This window comes from Caretta caretta, chromosome 11 (genome assembly GCF_965140235.1).
Source record: "Caretta caretta isolate rCarCar2 chromosome 11, rCarCar1.hap1, whole genome shotgun sequence".
In the NCBI taxonomy this organism is placed as follows: domain Eukaryota; kingdom Metazoa; phylum Chordata; order Testudines; family Cheloniidae; genus Caretta; species Caretta caretta.
This window is the reverse complement of record NC_134216.1, coordinates 73,454,551-73,479,952: the sequence shown is the minus strand read 5'-3', so window position 1 is coordinate 73,479,952 and position 25,402 is coordinate 73,454,551. Positions and strand designations below refer to the sequence as shown.

The following is a 25,402-nucleotide window of genomic DNA, read 5'->3' as shown; positions in this document are numbered from 1 at the left end:
AATATTTTCTATATTATTGCTAAAAAATAAAGAAAATGAAATCATACAATTTTTTTTAAAGTAACACTGACGTTCACAACACTTTTTCTTGCTGATATGTTCTGAAATTTTACATAGATGTATGTTGCTGCATATAAACTGAGCTGTATTATAAAGATTTTGGTCATCAATTAGAAATTATGAGTCTTCTCTGCTGGCATATCCAGAATGCTGAAAAACAACATCTGTAGTTCCAGCAGCATAAGAGTACAATGCCAGGTGAAATATTTTCCATCCAGTACTCATATTGGGTCAACTGTCAGAAAACTACTTAAGATATTCGAGTGCTGAGAAGAGTCATTAACAATGACATCTCTGGGACTCCTTGTTCGTATTCTTTCACCGATTAACTTACCAAACTTGCTCAAATTAATAGTTGATTTCTCCAACTATCAGCACTATAGACAACCTAGAGTACGGCTGTGTTCTTGCTTTTACAACACTGCCAGTAATAAAGATTCAGGCAGCAGAATTTAGCTGATTAAAAGAGATTAGTAACAAAATTATATACTTCTATAATGGCAAATCACTACAACTTCTATTCTAGGCGCTGATATACACAGCGGAACAGAATCCACCTTGCTCTTTCTTAGCAGAACAGTGCTAATAGTAAACATTGACTTTAGTCAGTAAGGTAATACCTAGCTCTTATCTAGCACTTGTCATCAGTAAATCTCAAAGCACTTTACAATGATACAATACAGTATCATTATCCCCAGTTTACAGATGGGGAAACTGAGGCACCGGGAGATGAAGTGTCTTGTTGCAGGTCACCCATCAGGCCAGTGGCAGAGTGTGGAGCAGACCCAGACCACCACATGACACCACAGAGAGAAGCTGTAGAACCAACTGACTAGTGCCATGCTGAATAAAGTGATTATTGTAACTGGGTATTTATTTTTCTGATTAGTCAGTACTAAAATGCATCTGAAGCCTCTTACCTCTAGGCTAACTTATGGTTAGTGCCACATTAATATATTTTAGCAAGGTAGCAGCAGGCTTTAGAAATGCCAGTTTTAATGCCAGAAAGTTAGCTCTACACATAATTCAGTTTGTGTGTTGTCGGAAGTGCTTCTCATCAGTGAGAGCTTTCAAAACAATGTACTTCACAAATCAAGAAATTCAGAAATTAAAACTGACCCTTCAGTTTTAGCCTATGCAAAATCCAGCATATAAACAATGCAATATTTTCAATTATTTGAAAGCCCTGCAGAATCCAGCCTTACAGAGCAAGTTAGGAATAACCAAAGGGAAAATAATGGGGCCAGTGTCCTTTGCACAGTAAAGGATCTAAAAAAAGGCAGCCTGAAGTCTTTCCCCATTCTAAGAAATAGTTTCTAGTCTAAGAGATACTAGGATCATCATCAAATTTTGTCTTCCCTGATTTTGCTAGCCTCCTGGGTGGCCCAGAGGAGGGGAGTTGGAGCTCTCTCATCCCAGAAGTGACATAGCTGGGATTTTAATCTTTAACAAAACTTTCTTCACAGCTATTTGTTTGAGTTAAATAGGCATATCTGAGGAATCACCTCTCCCCACATCATGCTGCCATAGTGGTCAGTAGAAACACTCAAGCTGGATCTCCCTTGTTATAAAGGAGGCACTCTCTGTGAGGGCTACAGAACTCTGGAACTTGCTTGGTCCAATACAGCCTGAATTTGGTGACTTTACAGGCATGCTGCAAAAGACATCCGCTCAACAGGGTCGTTGGAGGGGGCTGACGGCACGCTTCTCACAATGATGAAGAGAGAGGTTTGGGGTTTTTTTTAGGTTTCTTGCTGACCGAGTTCCTGTTTGAAATGAATATTTTAAGGGTGCTGGCATTTTATTTTATTGTATTAGTAATGATGCATCATGGAATCCAAATCCTTGGATAGACATTTTTATCATTTAAATTTAAATAAACCAACTGGTGCTACCAAAAAGTCCCCAAAAAGTTCTGAAGCAGTCTACCAAGCCTTCAAACTCATCACTTACACTGGTTTCACTTCCTTTGTACTCTACTTTATAATCCTACCATTTCTCTAGCTGTCTACAGATTCTAAAGCAAAAAGCAAAGCAGAACAAAAACAAAAATTTTATGCTCCATTTTATAAGTGAAGAAAAGAAAAGCACAGAACACCCATTTTCCCCCTTTGCAGGTCAGCTTTAAAGATAGTTTGGTAGTTCATTTAAAATCTACTGGGTTTTGTTTGTTAGACTCATAATTTATCAGACAATGGTATTTTCATATAATATGCACAAACATTAAATTTGATGGCAAGAACAATTTTATTTACTCTAGTTTGGAATCTGCTAAACAAGTAATTTTGAAGAGACAAATATTTCACAAAGCAGAACACTTAGAAATTAGAGCCTTTTCTTGCTTATTGCACGTCTGTCTTTATTAAACTTTTTCTTCCTAGCTCTGAGAACAGACCGCGCTCTGTATTAAAGCTGTCAAATATCTCCATTAAAATAAAAAATGGAAAGGGAGACCTTGATCCAGAAAAATGAAAACAACTAAAGATGGCAAAGGAAAAAATAGCAGGGGGGAGAAAACAGAAGATGGTGTTGCCATAGCAGCTGTCTTTGATAAAGTCATACGTAAGAAGGGAGGGAGTTACCCTAACAATAATTAGCCTCCTTAATTTTGGAAAAACAGAGAGAGGCTAAACTGAAACACAATTTACAATGTAATTACTTACACTAAAGAAAAAGAGCTGCAGTGTTCTAAAAACATTGACAATGTCTGGCTTGGAAATAATTTTTTCTTTTCAACGTATTGAGGACATTTTCTGTGTAGGTAACATGGTGTTTGTTTCAATCACCATATCTAAAATCTGAGATCAATGGCCAAAATGTTTATTATTCCACAGTACAATTATTTCGGAGTTAACCCTACATGTATTATTCTGACACATTTCAGAGTAACAGCCGTGTTAGTCTGTCTTTGCAAAAAGAAAAGGAGGACTTGTGGCACCTTAGAGACTAACCAATTTATTTGAGCATGAGCTTTTGTGAGCTGTAGCTCACGAAAGCTCATGCTCAAATAAATTGGTTAGTCTCTAAGGTGCCACAAGTCCTCCTGTTCTTTATTCTGACACAACCTCCCTGTTGCTCACCCGGACTCTGGAATCCCCAGCATCTAAAAGTATTTTCTCTGTGGTGTCCTTGTATTTATTGTAAAGGGAGGATTAGTATGGAAGCCCTGAGAGTGCTCTGTACTAATGAAGAAGGATGGGAAGATTGGAGGCCTGCCTGAGTGTTTATCCCCATTCTAGGCATCATCCCCACCCCAACCAGAGCTGTTAGAATGTGTCTGAGTAGCACTTCACACAAAGTGAGGGCCCAGGCTGTATCTTCTTGGGCTAGTATCACTATACAGTAAAAATATCTCTCTTTATAGAAATCTTATCTTTAGGGTTTGGGTTTTTTTGCTGGGGAAGGAGGAGTAGGCATTCAGTGAAATTGAATGGTGGTAAATTCAAAACTAATCAAAGGAAATACTTTTTCACACAACATGTAATTAGACTGTGAAACTAATTGCCACAAGATGTCATTGAACAAGATTCTAAGAGGGAATGGACATTTGTAAGGATGACAAGAATATCCACAATTATGTAGTTAATGCCTAAATAAATGGGAAAAGATATTAAACTTCACATTTCAGGGCTTAAGCTAGATCTCTAGTAGGGATCAAGACAAGAGTTACAGGGAGACAAGTTATCCTACATTCGTCTGCTGAAGGGTTTCTTAGACCCTCCTCTAAAGCAGCTGGTTTAGGTACTGTAGGAGACAGAACACTGGACTAGACAAACCACATGTCTGATCCAGTAATGCAATAGCTATGTTTTCTTCCTGTTCATAGACAAATGAGAAGGGACTTCCATCTACTGTAATTATAATATACATTCCACAAGAGAGACAAGTTGCTGGGCTGCATGGTTATTAATTCAGAGCTGCACTTCCAGAGAAATCCCAAGTGAACCTGACACACTGAGAATGATTTGCATGCTGTTTACTGAACGAATGTACAGGGAGCAGTGGACTTCAGTACCAGCCTCAGACTTGAGGATGACTAGTGATAATTAGCCCCCACTAATTTTATTTAGTTCTCAATTAACAGCAATATCAAAGGTTTTGTGTGTGTGTGTGTGTGTGTGTGTGTGTGTGTGTGTGTACGTGTGTGTACATATACACAGGAAACACCGACTAGTCTTCCTGTGATCTGCAGTGAGAAGAGAGGAATTATCCAGCTCTGGTTTCTGAGATACAAATGCTGCTTGTGTTAATGTTTCCCTTCAAATAACCATCTGCCCAATTTTGGGAGAAGAGAGAGGACATGTTTGGAGGGGTGAGAAAAGAAATCCCTAGAAGGTTCCAGCAGCACTCACGGATTGAGTTTGGGAGTGTGAAGCGTAGTGTTATTTGATTCCTTCCCCTCTGCGGACACCTCTAAGTACTCCCAGTATCCCAGGAAGCCTGAGGACTTTGGAGTATTCTCTGTCAAAAGTCTATCATTGGAAAGAGCGAAGGGGCACTTGTTAAAGAATTTGCAAGTCTTTGCTGCTTCCTGTCAGAATTAACATGCTTATCTTCCAGTGATCTACATGACTTGACACAAAATTATTTTTTTTACTGAGTTTCCTTTTACCTCCCAACACACATCTTTAAAATTTATGAAAAGCTGCTGAACCGAGCCAGACAACTTACTTAATAGTAAAAGAAAGATGCAGCAAGTCTTGTCTCAGAAATGGAGAGATCATTTAACAACAACAAAAAATAAAAAAATGGAAGGAAGGGTAGTTAAAGGTAGTTATATCTAAGGGTAGTTAAATTCTAGAATCCTAATCATTGAAGGTTTTTAAGAACAGGTTGGACAAACACGAGTCAGGGATTGTCTAGGTTTATTTGGTCCTGCCTCAGTGCAGGTTCTGATGACCTCTCAAGCTCCCTTCCAGTCCAATACTTCTATGACTGAGTTTGAAAAAGGTAAAAACAAAAATTTTCTGCAGCTGCCTCACTACTGTTAAAAAAAAAAAAAAAAAAAGTTGTGTATGCCTTAAACCTTCTGGGTTCTTAGGAAGGTATTTGCACAGGTCCTCACCGCACCGAGGGGGGGGGGGAGGGGGGAAACCAGCCACATGTGAAAGGTTTATGAAATGGAGGACACACTTACAAAGGGTGGAGGACACACTTACAAAGGGTGGAGGACACACTTACAAAGGGTGGAGGACACACTTACAAAGGGTGGAGGACACACTTACAAAGGGTGGAGGACACACTTACAAAGGGTGGAGGACACACTTCACAGTATTACTTCCACTAACTTTAAACATGCACACATTGTCCAAAATGAAAAGTTTACTATTCTTGTGATGTTTTAATTACAGGATCATTAAGCCTGGAGTTACTAGCTGACTAGGCCTACAAGCTCAGACTTTCTGTAGCATTGTGCTCTGTTACGCCCCCTCCATGACACTGGCCCTGGGCTTCCCTAGCCACTTGTGGCTCGTGTGGCCCCCTAACTCTAGGGGTGTTTCCTAGTGTAGGGGCAGCTGGTTGGCTGGAGGAGGAGATGATTCTTATGCCGCACCTATGCAGGGACAGGCCTGTGAGGAAAGGAGGGACGCTACCTAGGAGCAGACAGGTTTCAGATATGAGTGGGAGGAGGAAAAAGGGAGCTGCTGGGTCACATTTGCAGGAGGGAAGTGGGGAAGGAGGAGAAAAAGAGCCCAGAAGTTGAAGGCCAGATTGAGGGCAGATACATCATTTGGGTAGGAATCCTTCTCTAGAGCGGCCATGTGAGAGTACAGAAGGGTTATGACTATAATTTAAACATACTGGCCAAGTAAAAAGAAAAGACGAAGAGAAACAGCAGTAGGAAGTACAGCCCCAATACAGGAAAATACTTAAGCACAGTCTCATGGGATGGTTTTGGTCCCTAAGAATATCATGCCTTTTTTGATTGGCATCAGGGAGAAACTGTGCGACTTGAGCTTCCTGTCTTCCTTTCTAGAGATGGCTTACACAGTTCTTCCTGCCAGATATCCTTCCATCATATCTGGGAAGTGGATCTCACTATTTGAAAGCCAATTTCCAACTAAGTCAGGGCACCCTTGCCTTGTTGCCGAACGCAAGATTGTCAGTTACAAAAGTTAGGAAAAAAGTGTATTTAGAACTCGCATCCCTAGTTCCCAATATGATGCACTGAGGTCACCTACTGAGAGAGCTCAACACACACCTACAGTTCTGAACTCCACCACCACATGATCCTTTAGCAGGGAAAGTCCGTTGTCTTACGCAAAACAGGCATAGTAGGTATAGATTAGATGATGCACTATGACAATGCACATACCAGAACAACACCCTTAAATATGCAATAATGCACACAAAGGTTTCTGTTTAATTTTGAAACACAAGAATCCTAATTCTTGGAACAAATATACTTAGTCATCAAGTCCAAAGTTTCAGATTCATGCTTGAAATGATGCCAAAAGCTACCATAAAGGTGTTTAATTCTGAAAATATTTTTTCCTTGAACTTATTAGGGAGTATTCAAAGCCATCAACTGATTTGAACTTACGCAACAGCGAGAAGCCTTCTGTGATTCTAATCCCATTTACAAGCCGGAGAGAATGCTTTCTAATACAGATCTCAAAAAGATGTGGAATTGTATGAACCCAGAGCATCTTTCTCTACAGCCCCGTCTGCACAGACTGAGTAGGAGCAGAGAAGGGGTAATATTTATTGGAAATTCTAAACCTGATGCATAATAGACATTTTTTTTTCAAAAGTTCACAGTCTCTCAAATACCAGAATTTTACACTTTAATTATACTTACCACAAGTGATTTTTCTAACCTTGCTAGTGCACTAATTAAACTGTTTTGACTCTGCAGATTATAGTTCACTACAACTTCCAAATACAGTTTCCTTGAACTTTTACCTGCCCTAGTTTCCCCAAGCAGCCAGCAGAGAAAAAGTTTCCACACAGTTTAAAAATATATAGACACCACCATCAGCTGGCTGTTCAATTTGTACAAACTAAGAACTTATAGTAGTAAGTCCTACAGAAATTCTGCAGAGTACCTTGAAGAGCAGGTGATGTTAATTTTCACCAAGTCCCACAAGATCCCATGCAGATCATACCACAGGACTGACTACATAAAGGTAGGAAGCCAATTTCAAGCCATTATCTCCAAAACTAGCAAGGTAAGCAGCTAATTTGGTTGGGAATCTCGGGGTACATTTACACTGAAATTAGAGGCAAGCTGGCTGACTCGGGCTTGCGGGGTTCTGGCTAAGGGGACCCTTGCAGGATCCTAGAGTCCAGGCTCCAGCCTGAGCGCAAACGTTGACACCTCAATTAAACAGTCCCTTAGATCTGAGCCTGAGTCAGCTGCCACAGGCCAGCCATGGGTTTTTAACTGCAGTGTAGACATATCGTCTGTGGGCTGCAGGAAGGGGTGCAGCAGGTTGCAGGCTCATAGGAACATGTTTATTTAAAGCAATAACATTTCACTGAACCAATGAAACGTTCACATCCTCAGCACCTACTTTTCGAAAGCAACAAGTATTTTATAGTTGTATCAAAAAAGGTGTTTCAATTTTCTCTTTGGACTTTAAGGAATATTTTAGATTTATCAGAGGGCAGAAAGATGAATTAAAAAAGGATTTACCTTTTCGTCCAAATTTAGAGAGAGAAAAAAAGAATCAGCTTATCAGCCTAATAATCTGCTTCATTATTTCCCCTAAATAGGAGCTAGATTTTAAGAAAAGTTGGGTTCTATACAAAGCTAGCACATATGATAAGAGGCCCCGCTCCTGGAAAGACATCAGCATATTATGCATAAAATTGACATAATTGAGTTATGCAGTGTGGTTCTAGCTGTACTTGCCCTGGCATATTAGGGAGACAAAGTGGGCGAGGTAATAATTTTTATTGAATCAACTTCTGTTGGTGAAAAAGAAGCTTTTGAGCTACACAGAGCGCTTTATGCGTGGGCTCAAGCCTTTGCAGGGTTGGGGCCATAGTCTGGAATATCTTGTCCATTCCCACACCTTTCCTGTCCACAACATTTTCATTCCCTCCAGACATTTCTTACCGATCTGTATTGGTAATATATTTTATCAAATTCATTGCCTCCAATTGTGATTTCTGGGATGTAGCGAGGGATAGTTGTAGGGTTCACCACTTTATGTTTGTCCTCCATACTAAAAAAGGGAAAAAAACAAAACAAAAAAACCACAGTTATGTCCATCCTTCTTGGAAATAATTCAATCAACTTTGAAATTCAGAGAGATATTGGAAAACTGAAATGCATTAGTAATCTGGATGCAAAGGACAATAAAGAAGTCATTACTTCAGGCAAACCAAATACAAAAAAATGATTTTTTTTTCCTACTTAAACTATATTTCTGCAGATGTAGGGTCCTCTTTCGGTTCTACTGTATGCATGAACAGACTGCCCCTTGCACCCTTCCCTATCCCATTTCAATATAGCCCTTTTCCCATTTGGCCTTTATTTGAAAGAAAGGCTAACTCTTCTAATGGTAGCTCTGCAGTTGCTGGAAGCCTGGTGTGTCAGAGAGCTGCAACTACTTGCTTCTATGAACGTTTCGGTTTTGTAACTCAGTAACAGATATAAATAAAACAGATGGATTTTTTGTACTCCGTTAATGTTTTGCAAATAGCGTCCATGCGCTGGCATTTCATTTGCAGTGGAAGGATGCTTTTCTCATCAATATTAATCTATATTTCCATCTCTAGTGAAATGAACAAATCGCACACGTATGGCTCTGTCCCAGATAAAATTTGAGCTTAATACAATAGCTTCACATTGGTTTTTTTTTAATTGAGTTCGCTTAAATTGTGTAGATTAAGTTTAGCCCAACTAATGAAATAGAGATCTTACTTGCATTTTATTCTAAATGCATTCAAAATAATTTAATACACTCATGGTCTCCTCTTCCATTACGAGGCTATCAATATGCAGCATCTAAATTCTATTACTTTTTCAGTAAAGAGTTTGTATGAAAGTGTTTTTAAATGTACCTGGCAACATACCAGGTGATCCATGTGCACAAATATTCAACAGAACAAGAACTGGCCCAATAGTAGCTCTTGACATGGTCACATACAACACCATCTTCAATTACTGGCAATCTCTCAGCTGGTGGGATCTGAGGCTAGAGTAGAGGAAATATGCTCAATGCATAGAGGGTGTGCTACCATTCTTCACAGCAAAACTCTGTTTTACCGCTGTGTGAAGCTACAGTGTTCCTTAGGCTAGCTCAGATTACATTAGCCAATCGTTCTCTAGTCTCTCTCAACAAGATGTCATGGCAGGGGGTCATGGGAAAGAAAACAACAAGAGGGGAAACTAGAAAGACAAGTGCCAATGACAGCAGTATGTTTCCGCGCTCTCCACAAGTGCCCAATTGTGATTGCTTGTACCCAGTATTCACAACCTACACACCATTGTAATAATCTTTGTGAAAAATATGCCTAGTGAGGTATCATTTGAAAACTAATCACTCACTGGTCAATAACAATGATGAAATGTGTGTAGCAACATTATATATAAAGTTATGAATTCTCCTTGAATGATGTTGGTAGCACATATTCAAACCCATGTAGCCCCAGTTAGGCAGGACTGGTCAAGCAGATCTTACAGAAATATGTGTTTACCTCAATTTACATGCAAGTTGTAAACAGGGTCCTCAGATAGTGAGAGGGAGAAGACAGGAGATAAGGAAAATCTGCATTTCAGCAGAGGTGAGAAGAAATTGTGTGCAACCTCTTTCACCACCGGACACCATGTTGCCTTCTTTACTGTCTGAATGAACTTTAATAGGGTAATCCTCAGTACAATGTATTTCAAAGGATGACTGAACTATGAAAGTGATGGGCAAAATGCCCCAAGTTCTCTCTCCCTATCCATCTCTCTCTTTTCACCTCAGATGACAAAAGAAACAGGTGTTGGACTTTGGAAGTAGATTCCAACCTGAGAATTTGATCAACAATGTTAGTGGGAATGGACTTCAACTTGACCCAAACCTAGTTAGTTAAGTTTAGAAAGCATTTTATCTTTATTTCTCTTGTAACCATTGCTCACTTAAATGCCTTATAGTGGTACTCACAAACTCTTTATAGTTAAATAAACTTGTTTTATTCTTTAATTAAAACGAATCCAGTGTTGTCTTTAAACAAAATTGTGTAAGTAACTCCATTTAGAGTAGCAAACTGTTGTATATGGATCTACTCAGAGGGCAATGGGACCATCTGGACTGTCCAGGAGAGGGCTGGACAATGCAGAACACATGTTTTTTGGGGAAAACCCAGGGCTGGCAGTGTGTTGGGGTCACCCTGCAGGCAGTAACCAAGGCTGCTAGAAGCCAGAGTGCGGTTGGTGAGTTGCTGACAGGCTGCAGGGGGCAGAACTGCTGGACCGGGACTGTGGATCTACAGACACTCAGGGTGTTACCAGCATTCTGTCCGCGAGTGGCCCAAGTGAGACCTACAGCAGCAAAGCATTGTGAGGCACACAAGTTGCAGGGCAGGTGGTGATACAGCCCCTCAATCGTCAGGATTGCACCCCGGAATATCATACTAATGAGCTCCTAACAAGCCCTCTTTTCCATCTGAGGAGGAGGATAGGACTGGGGAAAGATGAGGTGCTAGCTGGACAAGACACTCAGGAGAAGACAGAAGCAAGAGAAGTTATTGACTTGTGTAGAAGTGGTCCGGCTTTTGGAACTTAGTATCACAAAAAAATTGCTATGCCCAGAAACAGTGCATCCTGGGGATATAGATAACACTGAGTAACATAACCCTGCATTTCCATACTTTTCAATATCTGCTCCAAGTGTTTCAAAAGTTTTGAAGTTGAAACAGTTTTAAAATATATATTGCATTAATTTCATATAAAGAAAATTCACATTGTACAGTACTCCCTTGCTTTATTCCTATATCAAATTCATCACTTTGTGACATTTCATCATAAGATTTATATAAAAAATATTGCCAAGTAGACCCAAACAGAACAAAAATATTAGATTCATGCTTGTCTCCCCAAAATTCCTATCCCAAATGTTTTATTTGCCTGTAACATTGAGGGTTAATGTAACAAACAGTAACAGAATTTCAGCTGGAAACATGATTTTGAAGTCAACAGTGTCCCTTTACCAGAATGGAAACATTTAGAGATACCTTGCTGTGCTATTAGGATTTTGCTGCAGTTCAGCTCTGATCAGTACAGATATAAGCAGCAATCCACCATAAAAGGGATACTCTGTGGCAACACTAAGCACATTCAAAAATCTAACATTTTTTGAAGAGCTTAAGAGACTGCTAGAAACGCACAACTATTTAGATGAAGAAATTATATACAGAGGAACAGTGCCATCTATATAAAGTCTGAGGATATCACACCAATCATGACGTTGCAATTGACAATGAATTCAAACACAGAGGTACACAAACACAGCTGTGCTTTTGGTTTTCAGGGACTGTCATTTCTCTAGAAACATTTACACAAGAATGCAAAGGAGTAATATGGTGCAGAAAACGGTTACTCAATTACAATTACTGATTAAGTTAATGATTAAGTAATGATTAAGTTAATCATCTGTATTACAGTAGTGCTCCAAGAGTTCAAATCAGGACCTCGCTGTGCTCAGTGCTGTCTAGAACATAGAAGAACACAGTCCCTGCCCCATGAGTAGTTAGCTAGCTAATTCACAACTGAATACAAACCCAAATGGTTTGTGTGTTAAGATATAAATCTACGTGCCACTCTATTACAGATAGATAACATAAAAACAACACTGAACTAACAACCTGAATATTATTCCAAGGTCAGAAAATGAATAAAAATAAATGCTCATTTGGCATCATTTGGCAAAGTTAGGATGAAATAATGTCAAAGAAATTCTCCTACAACTGAAAAAACATTGTTCATACTACTTATCACAAAACTGTGATTTTTCCCTTAATCAGAGATAACTTTTTCCCTTCCAATTTAGTATAGTGGGGCAGGAGAGGACTGGTATTGTTTTTTGGGATTTTTTTTAAGAACAGGTTTGGGGGTTTATAACCCTATCTCCAAGATGGTGTTTACCAGGAAAACCAGAGGAGTTCTGGGTGTAACAAGGAAGCCAGGTTTCCAAAGCCAGCACCATCCACAAGTTACAGGACAGGAAGATGGGCCCTCTAGCCAAGACAAATATGGGTCTCTTAGGAGCCACGCTGCCAATGACTCTCCCATACCTTCATCTCCCACCCCAAGAGAAGCAGGAACTGAAGGCAGAGTAAGTTTTGCTTGAAAGAATATTATAAAAATCACATCAATTCCCATTGTGAATTCCACTGGCTCAGCAAAGAGCATTTCTGTCCTTGCCACATGTTAAATCTGGTCCATATAGGTTCTGTAGAACAGGGACAAGCTGGAACACCCAGTGCCATTCAAGTGGAATTAACTTAGCCTCCTCCCATGCAGAAGGGATCTCTCCAAGTAGTGACTCTTTTCACATCTACGCACAGCCCCTTTTAAGGAAAGTCTGTCAGCACTATAGAGTGTAAACGCTCTATGGCAGGGACTGTCTTTTTGGTCTGTATTTATACAGAACTTACCACGATTAGGTCTCTGAGGCATTATGGTAATACATAAAATAAAATAATAATGAGTTATAATCTGCATTTTCATTGTGCAGCCAGCACTTCCATCCATTCATACAGCAATTTCCTCTTAAACTAGCTGTTTACAAGATATCAAACTATGGCTCCTGACTTCAATAGGACTTTACACATGGTTAGCATTAGGCATGGTGCTTAAGCATCTTTCTGCCCTGGGCCCTAAAGGCACTGGCTTTATATCATCCTCCAATTTATCAATAGCCGTGTCTCATTCTAACAGCAGCACTGACCCTCTGCCAAACCATAGCAGATATCCTGGGCTTGGCAGATTAGCTTCCCAAGGGAAGCAACACTCCATCTGGGAATATTCCAACAGTAACTTATTTACACACACACACAAGTCCTGGAACAGAAGATACTCCTTTGTCTCCTCCAAACTGGGTTATCGTATGCTCCACAAGCTACTAGGAATTAACTCCAGTCAGAAGCTGAAGCTAGAGTGGAATCCAGCAGCCCACATGTTAAGTGACAGGTTTCAGAGTAGCAGCCGTTTTAGTCTGTATTCGCAAAAAGAAAAGGAGTACTTGTGGCACCTTAGAGACTAACCAATTTATTTGAGCATAAGCTTTCGTGGGCTGAATGCATGAAATGAGCTGTAGCTCACAAAAGCTTATGCTCAAATAAATTGGTTAGTCTCTAAGGTGCCACTAGTACTCCTTTTCTTTTCATGTTAAGTGAGTATGTCACCAGTACTCATGAGGTGCACTTCAGGCCCATTGGTTTTTGGAGTTTAAAGGTGTTAATGCTGCCTTAAATGGCCTGGGATCTGCCACTTGAGAGAGAACCTCTCTCTATTTCAGATAGCAATCACACTGGGGCTTCTCTTTGGGTGTGATCCAAAGCCTGTTGAAGTCAATGGGAGTCTTGAAACATAGGGATGGGAGATACTGGTAAAGCATTCTCTGAGAGGGCCCTTGGACTTCTGACCCCCTCTTCCCCCCCCCACATTGAAATAGTCATAATCTTTTACCTTCAGGCTATGATGCAGAGGCCCTTCCCCCGCCTCCCCTCACAAGTGTTTTGGGAAGGAAAAGAGGACAGGGAGGTAAGAGATTTTATTACACAGGGTTTGTTATATGTGGGAGGGGGTCTGCCCTTTTGTTTAACTTATTTATTATTTGCATATTATTTGTTGGGAATCATTAAGAAAGGGATAGATAAAACAGAAAATATCATAGTGCTTTTATATAAATACATGATACGCTGACATCTTGAATACTGCATGCAGATGTGGTGACCCCATCTCAAAAAAGATATATTGGAATTGGAAAAGGTTCAGAAAAGGGCAACAAAAATTATTAGGGGTATGGAACGGCTGCCATATGAGGAGAGAATAATAAGACTGGGACTTTTCCATCTTGGAAAAGACACGACTAAGGGGGGATATGATAGAGGTCTATCAAATCATGACTGGTGTGGAGAAAGTAAATAAGGAAGTGTTATTTCTTCCTTCTCATAACACAATTAGGGGGAACCAAATAAAATGAATAGGCAGCAGGTTTAAAACAAATAAAAGGAAGTATCTTTTCACACAACATAGTCTTGGCCTTCACAACATCCTCTGGCAAGGATTTCCACAGGTTGACTATAACAGAGTTAAAAAAAGAACTAGATAAATTAATGAAGGATAGGTCCATCAATGGCTATTAGCCAGGATGGGCAGGGATGGTGTCCCTAGCCTCTGTTTGCCAGAAGGTGGGAATGGGCAACAGGGGATGGATCACTTGATGATTACCTATTCTGTTCATTCCTTCTGGGGCACCTGCCATTGGCCACTATCAGAAGACAGGATACTGGGCTAAAAAGACCTTTGATCTGACCCAGTATGGCCATTCTTATGCATAACAGCCCTGTTGTGCTGGCCTTTGCACAAACTCAGTTAAAGACAGTCCCTGTCCCAAAGAGCTTACAAGTCAGACAAAGGTGAGAGGGGAAATAGAAGCACAGAGGTGGGAAGTGACTTGCTCAAGGGGTCCCTGCAGGCCACCACCAAAGCTGGGAATAGAACCCAGGTCTCGTTTTCCATACCTGTGCCTTAGCCACCAGATCTGTATTTTAGTTAATGGCAGGGAACCTAGAACAGGCTTCTTTCACGTTAAATCAAACTTAAGGGGCTAGTGTTACTCTACACAAACTGGAAGGAATTTGTTGTGAATGATCATGATGTAAAATTATAAAATGCATCATGCTGTATTTGAGAATTAACTTTATGGACAGGACTCTATGATAGGGGAAGCAAAAGTGGTTGGGAACCTGGGAGGCAGTGACCATTAGATGGTCGAGTTCAGGATCCTGACACAAGGAAGAAAGGAGAGCAGCAGAATACGGACTCTGGACTTCAGAAAAGCAGACTTTGACAACCTCAGGGAACTGATAGGCAGGATCCCCTGGGAGAATAATATGAGGGGGAAAGGAGTCCAGGAGAGCTGGCTGTATTTTAAAGAATCCTTATTGAGGTTACAGGGACAAACCATCCCGATGTGCAGAAAGAATAGTAAATACGGCAGGCGACCAGCATGGCTTATCAGTGAAATCCCTGCTAATCTCAAACACAAAAAAGAAGCTTACAAGAAGTGGAAGATTGGACAAATGACCAGGGAAGAGTATAAAAATATTGCTCGGGCATGCAGGAGTGAAAGCAGGAAAGCCAAATCACACCTGGAGTTGAAGATAGCAAGAGATGTTAAGAGTAACAAGAAAGGTTTCTTCAGGTATGTTAGCACCAAGAAGAAAGTCAAGGAAAGTGTGGGCCTTTTACTGAATGAGGGAGGCAACCTAGTGGCAGAGGATGTGGAAAAAGCTAATGTACTCAATGCTTTTTTTGCCTCTATCTTCACGCACAAGGTCAGCTCCCAGACTACTGCACTGGGCAGCACTGCATGGGGAGGATGTGACCAGCCCTCTCTGGAGAAAGAAGTGGTTCGGGACTATTTAGAAAAGCTGGATGAGCACAAGTCCATGGGGCCGGATGCGCTGCATCCGAGGGTGCTAAAGGAGTTGGCGGATGTGATTGCAGAGCCATTGGCCATTATCTTTGAAAACTCATGGCAATCAGGGGAGGTCCCGGACGACTGGAAAAGGCTAATGTAGTGCCCATCTTTAAAAAAGGGAAGGAGGAGGATCCTGGGAACTACAGGCCAGTCAGCTTCACCTCAGTCCCTGGAAAAATCATGGAGCAGGTCCTCAAGGAATCCATGCTGAAGCACTTAGAGGAGAGGAAAGTGATCAGGAACAGTCAGCATGGATTCATGAAGGGCAAGTCAAGCCTGACTAATCTAATTGCCTTCTATGACGAGATAACTGGCTCTGTGGATGAGGGGAAAGCAGTGGACGTGCTGTTCCTTGACTTTAGCAAAGCTTTTGACACGGTCTCCCACAGTATTCTTGCCAGCAAGTTAAAGTAGTATGGGCTGGATAAATGGAGTATAAGGTAGATAGAAAGATGGCTAGATCGTCTTGTAGTGATCAATGGCTCCATGTCTTGTTGGCAGCCGGTATCAAGTGGAGTGCCCCAAAGGTTGGTCCTTGGGCCGGTTTTGTTCAATAGCTTAATAAATGATCTGGAGGATGGTGTGGATTGCACCCTCAGCAAGTTTGCAGATGACACTAAACTGGGAGGAGAGGTAGATACGCTGCAGGGTAGGGATAGGATACAGAGGGACCTAGACAAATTAGAAGATTGGGCCAAAAGAAATCTGATGAGGTTCAACAAGGACAAGTGCAGAGTCCTGCATTTAGGACGGAGGAATCCCATGCACTGCTACAGACTAGGGACCGAATGGCTAAGCAGCACTTCTGCAAAAAAGGACTTGGGGTTACAGTGGACAAGAAGCTGGATATGAGTCAACAGTGTGCCCTTGTTGCCAAGGAGTCCAATGGCATTTGGGGATGTATAAGTAGGGGCATTGCCAATAGATCAAGGGACGTGAACGCTCCCCTCTATTCAACATTGGTGAGACCTCATCTGGAGTACCGTGTCCAGTTTTGGGCCCCACACTACAAGAAGGATGTGGATAAATTGGAGAAAGAGTCCAGCGGAGGGCAACAAAAATGATTAGGGGACTGGAACACATGACTTATGAGGAGAGGCTGAGGGAACTGGGATTGTTTTGTCTGCGGAAGAGAAGAATGAGGGAGGGATTTGATAGCTGCTTTCAACTACCTGAAGGGGGTTCCAAAGAGGATGGATCTAGACTGTTCTCAGTGGTAGCAGATGACAGAACAAGGAGTAATGGTCTCAAGTTGCAGTGGGGGAGGTTTAGGTTGGATATTAGGAAAAACTTTTTTACTAGGAGGGTGGTGAAGCACTGGAATGCGTTACCTAGGGAGGTGGTGGAATCTCCTTCCTTAGAAGTTTTTAAGGTCAGGCTTGACAAAGCCCTGGCTGGGATGATTTAGTTGGGGATTGGTCCTGCTTTGAGAAGGGGGTTGGACTAGATGGCCTCCTGAGGTCCCTTCCAACCCTGATATTCTATGATTCTATGGTGTTGTCTGCAACAGAAGGGAACTGGACTTGGTGATCCAAGATGTCCCTTAGAGTCCTATAACCTATGTAACTCCATCAAAGAATGAGGCTTTAAGTTAATAGCTTATCCCTTTTAATGTCCACACGGGGGCAGCATGTGCACAAACATGGACAGCAGCTCACACACGAGAAATATATAAGTAGATTCTTCCATAACAAATAAAAGCGTTTAACACTTGATAAGTCACACATAAATAGGGCTTCTGCGCCCAGGGCAGGCTCCTTGAGTTCTGCTGAGGAAAGCTCTCCATAGTTTTTTAACTCTGGGCATTCAGGAAAGGAGCTTGCTGTAGATTACAGGATGTAAAGGATTTATTTATATCATTGGTGGCTAGAGCTATATAAACAGCTGTATTATTAATTGGTTTATTATATATTATATTTTAAATATTGATCATACTTTAGTTATTGCCAATTTTAAATGCTTAGAGTATGCATGGTCACATGGGGATGAGGGGAGGGGGTGGCTGAGTGGGGGCGCAGGGTCACATGAGGACGGGGGGGAAGAGGTGGCTGAGTGGTGGGTGCAGGGACACCTGGGGACAGGGGCAGATGTGCTTGACTGAATGAGAGAGGCTAGAGGTCAGCCAGGGTCAGCTCCCTAAGAATCCCTCCCTGCCACCAAAAAAACCTGTTCTATAGTTCTCCCATCCACAGACAACAACCCTCCAAGTTCACACCCAGGCTCCTGCCCAGCAATTACTTCCTTCTCCGTCGGGTCCTCCATTGGGGGTAATGGACTCCCCCAAGCCTTTGCACTGCTTCTGAGGGGTGCAGGAAATATGTTTCTGTATTGTAGTTTAAATGAATTATTACTCAGAGATCTGTATTAATGTGCCTAGTAAGGAATCTATTTGTCAAAAAGTATTTCCTGAATCTTTTTTGTTGTCTGTATTGTTCCAGACATACTTGCTGACAGGTATTTTGAAGTAAATTACCAAAATAATTGAAACTGGTGTGATTATATTGTTATTTTGACAAAAAAAATGCAGAATTTTAAAATATTGTGTGCAGAATTTTTAATTTTTTTGGCACAGAATTTCCACAGAAATAAACCACATTGCTCAGCGGTGTGAAAAATTCACCCCCTGAAAGACATACTTAAGCCAACCATAGCTCTACCATAGACTAGAAGAAATCTTCCTAGCTACTGCCTCTTGGAGAAGTGGATTTACTACAGCAATAGAAGAACCTGTTCGTCACTGTAGTGTCTTTTACAATACTACAGTGGCACAGCTGTAGCTGTGCCACTGTAGCATTTCTAGTGTAGACACAGCCACAGTTTCAAACAGTCCATCAGCCTAGATTCTACCATAAACAGTCTTTATGTGGGTGACTTAAAGGGAAAGCAGTTTAAAAAGACAAAGGGGACTCTCCCGGGAAAGTGTCAGCTTGATCATTCATAAATTAGCACATTACCTTTGACTTTTTACTTAGGCCTGGTCTACGCTAGGAATCTATTTTAGTATAGCTAGGTCTCTCAGGAGTGTGGATTTTTCACATCGCTAAGAGATGTAGCTATACTGACCAAATCCCCTGCATAGACAACACTAGGTCAATGGAAGAATTCTTCCATTGACTGAGCTACCGCCTCTCCGGGAGCTAGATTAACTATGCCGACAGCAGAACCTCTCTCGTCAGCATCAGCACTGCAGCTGTGCCACTGTAGCACGGTAAGAGTAGACAATCTTGAGAGGCAACATGTTGTGACAAACACTGAACGCTCTTGTAAATGGAATTTAAAAACACAAAACTGTCTTCATGAAGGTAGACAGTTTGATTTTTAGTAAGCCACAAACGACAGTAAAACCCATATACAGAATATTTCTCTTAGTAACTGGTTGTGATATCATAAGTGTACAGCCAAAGTTGTTTGCCATGAATAATTAAGAACAAATCAAGTACCTTGAATGAAAGCACTGACGTATAAAAGGAAACTCATTCTTTCCTACCTTCAATAAAGAACTATTTAGCAATGTAATTTGCTGCCTTTCGTTGTGAAGTATGGCTTACTCATGGTGGTCCTCACAATAAAACTTAAACATTACCCGTTTCATTTGAATGCTTACCTTTAATTTCCTCCTACACTTTGTGCAATAACAATTACCCTTTGTTATCACTTTTAGTATGAAGGAATAGATTTAGTGCTTTCCATTAACAAAAACTAACATTATGGTATTTTTTGTCTTTCAAAACAAAACAAAACTTGCTTTTGAAAGCTGCCCTGGGTGCAAGTGGCCAGCTGACTTTGTCTTGAAATACTGAGTGAAAATCCTTATTAGAAGTATAAAGGCTACTCAAATCATTTTTAGTTTTTAGATTTGGTCTTTTACTCTTCTACAGTAGGTTTATAAGCAATGAAGTTTGAACGTTTTTCCCTTTAAAATGATTGTCTCTTTCAATTTACATGCAGATGACACTGAAGCAGCAATTTTTAGTGATGAAACAGCAAATTTTTGTTTGTTTTTAAAAGGATAATCTAAACATTGAGAACAAAGGACTTTCATCATATAACTACGTGAAAAGGCAAAAAGTCATCCTCATAATGAAATAGTATTCTCCAACATTGGTATGCATTTGAACTAAGAGCACAAGATTAAGGGCAGACAATCTACAACGCTTAAAGGATATAATCCCTTGAGAGGGTATTATTGATCACTGACCATTTTAAATCAATATTTAGAAAAATTGCAAAGATCTGCTCTACAGATTATTTTAGGGCAGTTCTCTGGCCTGTGTTATATAGGAAGTCAGACTGGATGATCACAATGGTCCCGCCTGATCTTGGAATCTATCACACTATGAATAAGAGGATGAAATTCAGAAAGGAAAAATATCAAGAAAAATTTGCCCACGGATCTACTTGCCTATGGAATAGTCTCCCAAGGGAACTGGACCAATTCACCATTTAAATCTAGTCTTGCAGAAAACACTAGTAAATTTACCCAATGGCAATCCTGCACATGAAAGGAGAGGGACTAGCTGATCTGTTAGAGTGTTTCCAGCTCTAGAGTTGGTTCACAGATAGCAAAATCAGTGAAAATGGCCGATGTAATTTCAAAAATAAACTGAGGTATTAAACGAAATTTGTGCCCACGCTTAACTGAATTAGGGGCAAGATCCCTGGCGTGGGTTGTGTTTGCCAGCATGTGCATTCAGAGAGTCACAACACTGCAGCCCCTGCTCTTTATCATGCAAGTGTTCCAATGCTGTTCTCTTCCCTCAACTCTCTTGCACCTATAGATATGATCCCACCACGCTTGGAGTAAGTAGTGCTGCATCTCCCTTTCCGACAACTGACAGCGCTTGGAACCGGCCCTCCACACTCAGGCAGAACTCCCATCGAAGTCAGTGAGAGCACTGCCAGAGTAGCAAGAGCACCAAGAGGATCACAGTTCGTCAGCAAAGCAGCCAATCCCCTGCTCCTATCTCAGCACGTGCGCACTGGATCTCTCTGTGAACAAATGGACCGTCCAGGCAGTTAATTGTATGTCAGGTACTCTTTGCACTAGTATCAATACCTACCGCACTACTGAAGAGCTTAATGTAGATATTCACTGACAATCTAGCCTAAGAAAGAAAGATCACATTGACAGATTATTTCAGTAAGGTCTTCTCTCTTCTGATTCTATCTCTATTGATCCAATTAAACAGAAACCTTTTTAAAAATGTCCTGAAACAGCAATCTTCTAAAATCTTTGAATATTTGAGTGTGAAAGACACAAAACTGGCAATACTCTAAAACCTAGATTAGGATTAATTAAGGCTCTTTATCTAGGATTATTTATTGGAAAACCAGTATTGATTGAGTGACTGTGTTCCTGTCAACCATCCAAGTTGGCATAAATTGCATTTCTTCCCCTACATTCCCTTTAGCCTCCTTGTTGGTTGCTCTCCCTGAACAGCAGAGATCTGAAAACAGAAATGGAAGTGCAGCACGCAAGGGCCTCCTCCCCCCAAATCTTTAAGATTGGCTGCATTATAATTTAACAGCAACACATCTCAGCAAGTTTTAGTTTGTCATCACCTCCCCACAAAGGGGACAGTGAAAGACACAGGGTAGCTAACTGCACATTGCAGGGCTTTGGAGCGAAGCCCAGAGCTGGAGCACAGCAGTGGAGCTGCAGGTTTTTGCCAGGAGCTGGAGTGGAGCTGGAGCACAGAAAATCTTGACTGCTCCACTGCTCCAGTTTTGTTTTTTTTTCCATTTTCAATCCAAAATGAATGATATTTAGCAAGAAAGTCCTAAAGGTGCCAAAAAGTTTCAGATTGCATAACAATTGATATTAACATCTACTTTACCACTTTACGTAATATGTCACAGTTCTTCTCACTTCGTCCGTCAAGATTTAATGTATAGATACAAAATTACGAAGTTTTTGGAGATATGTTTTATTAAAGAATCAGATAATTATCAGACATCAGGCAACACTGCAGACTTCTCCCACCCTTGTGCCAAGGTTAGACGAGTACGTACTCGCGTAGATTAGTTAGATAGTTAAATTAGTATATGCTGATACTTCTTTTGTAAGGGTTCATCAACGAGACGCGCTGAATGCTGCGATTACGGAAAAGTGTGAAGCAAGACGCAACATTTAATATATCACAAACAGGTATATTGCAAAAAAATAATGTTTTTGTTTATTGATGTATTAAGATATCGCAAAAGATATCAACCACTTAAGCTCATTTCTCACTCAAGCTCCAGTTACTGATACATTTGTTCATTTGTACATGCTCCCGTATCACTCTGATGGACTTATTTTATATGTCGTCTGTTCAACGGTCTTTTGGTAGCTTTGTTTGTAATTTTAAATTTACTGAAAAAGTCGTGTGCAGCAGGCATATAAATACACAGTAAACATTTTTGCATAAAGTAGGAGTGATTTCTGTGATATATCCAGAGTGATTGGAAAATGTCCAACACAACTTTGGGGGTGAATCCTTAGGTCATCTTAAGAAAAAACGTTTCTGTGAACATGTGTCCTAAAATTCTTCCTAAGGGAGCTACAGTCCCTTCAAGGAGGTGATGAAAAGTTAATTTCTAATTAATATCTCAAAAACGTTTTAAGATAAAGTAATGAAAGTATGTCCGTGTCTTAGCATTAGTATGTGTTACCATATTACATTATCCAAAATTATTTAAACCATAGGCATCCCGAACTGGTGGTTGGTCATTTTTATTTCATATTTCAAGAAAGGCTTGTCGTCGACTGATTATGTTCCATAATAAGTTGTTAATTTTTGGTTATTTATTATTATGTTTAAAATTTATGGTTCTAAAGTTGAAAAATAAGTAATAAGTATCATCATTATCATTCTAAGCAGCTAAGCAGATTAAAATTTTTGAACAGTTTTCTCGGAAACGGTTAATTATACAAAATGAATTAAGATGCATGTTTGAGCATTAAATCATATTCCAGAGTCGCATCTGTTAAATAGTCAAAGAGTTGAAAAATATTAAATAAAATTGGCCCAGTCCCCCCAGTTCACGACGCCTGCAGTTTAAATAATTTTATTTGAATGATGTTGTACGATAGAACGTTGGAAATAAAGTTTAACGGGAAAGCAGATTCAAACTGCAAGCACAGTCCTTTTAGTAAAGAGAGGAAATTTTTGGAAATATGTTTTTGCTTCATCAGGCTGGAAACATTATACAAGATAGAGCAATTAACACGTTCTATCTTGTATAATCTATTCAGGCTGATGAAGCAAAAACGTATTTCCAAAAATTTGCACTCTTTACTAAAAGGACTCTGCTTGCAATTTGAATCCGCTTTCCCGTTAAAAGTTTATTTTTAACCTTGTAACGTGTAGCCTCGTTACTTCCCAACAATGTTGTAGAACAGTGATAGCACGTATTAACGCTTCGGCACATACCAAATTTCATTGAGATATCTATATTAAAGCGTTTTTGAGATATTAATCAAAAACTTGGAAAATATTTCTAATATTTTTACCGCAAAATTTCATAAGAAAAATGAACTTGCAATTTATAAATACAAATTTATATTATGTATATTAAAAGTACTTACTTCATTAAAACTGGAAGAAACATGTTAAAATATTAAAATATACTTTAATAATAATTTTGTGTAGAAAGAAAATGTGATAATTTTTTTCCAGAAAATCCAAGATAAATTCCAAGTACCTTAAGTGGTTAAGATATCACAAGCAGGTACATTTTTTTATAATGTAATGCTTTTGCTCATTGCTTTTCGAAGATCATAACAAGAAACATTTGGATGCGGTAGCAGCACAAGAAGATTTGGCCGGGGCTTCAACAAAAAAATCAAATCTGCCCCACATGATTGATAGCCGATTTACGGAAAAGGATCTCAACGACATCTTTACTTCTGAATTTGAAAAACCCCAATTTGGGCTTTTGGGAAAAGCAAAGAAGAAATTGGCAACGTGCAAGGTGGAAAAGGAAGTGAATGGCGAGCTCAAACCATGTAGCTTCAAGACAAGTGAGGCAAGTGCCGTGAAAAGTTTCAACCTTTGTAAAACATTTACATAGGTTTCAACCTACGTAAAACATAACCATCCTGAAAACTATGTGGCTCTGGTTACAAAAAAGGACCAGGAAGATGAGGCAAAACAGAAAGCTGACGCGGCTAAACAATGTTCATCTGGCTCTTTCAAAACTCCTGGAGAAAAGATTTTTTGCGGCGCTTCATCTGAAAAGAAACCCAAAATTGCGCAAACAAAACTTGACTCATATTTGAAGTCCTCAAAGGTTACAGTCACCATGGATGCCAATACTTTCCATGAAGGGCTGATGGAAATGGTTTGCTTGAGTTCAACACTGATCACTACCTTCAGGCTAAAGAACAAAGAATTCCAAAAAATTGCTCGTGAAATGGGTCAGCAGCTTGGCGTTTCGATGGAGCACGATGTGGTTCGTCATTTAGTTGTCAGCACAGCTGAGTTTGGTCAGCTTGGTCTTCTTGGTCGCGAAGAGCTCAAGAAAGCTTTGGAGCAAAAATTGTGCAACCTGAAAATGGATGCAAACCCTGAAAACAGAAATTTCCTTGCAATCAATGCTCAGTACTACGAAGAAGGAAAAGATAAAGCAGTGGTAAAAACCTTGGACATAATCGACACTGAAGGGCATCACAATTCTTTGTACGTGAAAAGTCAAGTAAAAGCTGTTTTAGAAAAATTTGGGATCAGTGAAATGCAAGTGCTGAGCATCTGCGTTGACAATGCAGCAAACATGACGTGTGCCATCAAAAATTTCAGCAAGGACAATGAAATCATTTCTACCTCTGAGAACAGGGATGTGGACAGAACTGAAGCAATTTTACCTGATGAAGGAACTAAAGGAATGGATGAAATCGAACTCAACATGGATACTGCTGCGCAATGGGTTAATGACCCTAGCCTCATACTTCCAACATGGCTTCATGAGGACAACTCAAAAGTCCAACTGATGAGGTGTGATATTCACACGCTTCAGTTGGCAATCCAGACTGAACATGCGAAGAAATTCCTGGCAAAAATTCGACAAGTTGTTGTCAAACTACGAACCCCAAGTATTCGAAGTGTTCTGCTTGATCTACATGGGGTAACAATCATTGGATACTGTGACTCGCTGGGGTTCAACATTTGTGATGATTGATCAGCTTCTCGTTTTTCAATCTTACTGTGAACAAGTGGCTGCTGCTGGAACAAGAGAACTCAGGTTAAAAAAAGCTGAGTGGGCCAAAGTGAAGAACCTGTGAGACCTCTTGGCAAAGCCAAACCAAAACAATCGTGAATCTTCAAGCTGTTGATGTAATTCTGGGAGTTTTAATGAAGGAATGGCGAAAACTGTCAAAATTTTTGCAAGAAAATGGTGGACAAATTGCAGAAGGAATTCTATCCTCCATGCAGAAGCACGATGAGAAGCTTTTTGACAATATTCATTTCCTTGCTGGAGTTTATGTTGACCCACAGTATCGGATTCTTCTTACCTCAAGGAAAATACCAAAGGCAAAGGAAGGGCTCCTTGATATTGCTCGACAACTCAAAAAACAAAATCTATTGCTACATTTGAACTCAGCGAAAGAAGTTGAAGAAAATGAAACACAACAAAAGGAGTCATCAACAATTGAATCTGCGGTTTCGGAAAGTTCACATCCTTCAGAAATAGCAGGCTGTTCTCAAATTTCTGTC

At 40.2% G+C, this 25,402-nt stretch overlaps 1 protein-coding gene across 1 annotated transcript in view; it reads right to left on the bottom strand.

The window, feature by feature from the left end:
* The window catches only part of NDUFA10 (NADH:ubiquinone oxidoreductase subunit A10), an 86,456-nt gene that overhangs the window by 16,523 nt on the left and 44,531 nt on the right, over window positions 1–25,402 (bottom strand). Inside the window, exon 9 of the mRNA XM_048869334.2 lies at window positions 8,126–8,234. Within this exon, the coding sequence (XP_048725291.1) occupies window positions 8,126–8,234 (109 nt within the window). The remainder of the gene's footprint in view (window positions 1–8,125; window positions 8,235–25,402) is intronic.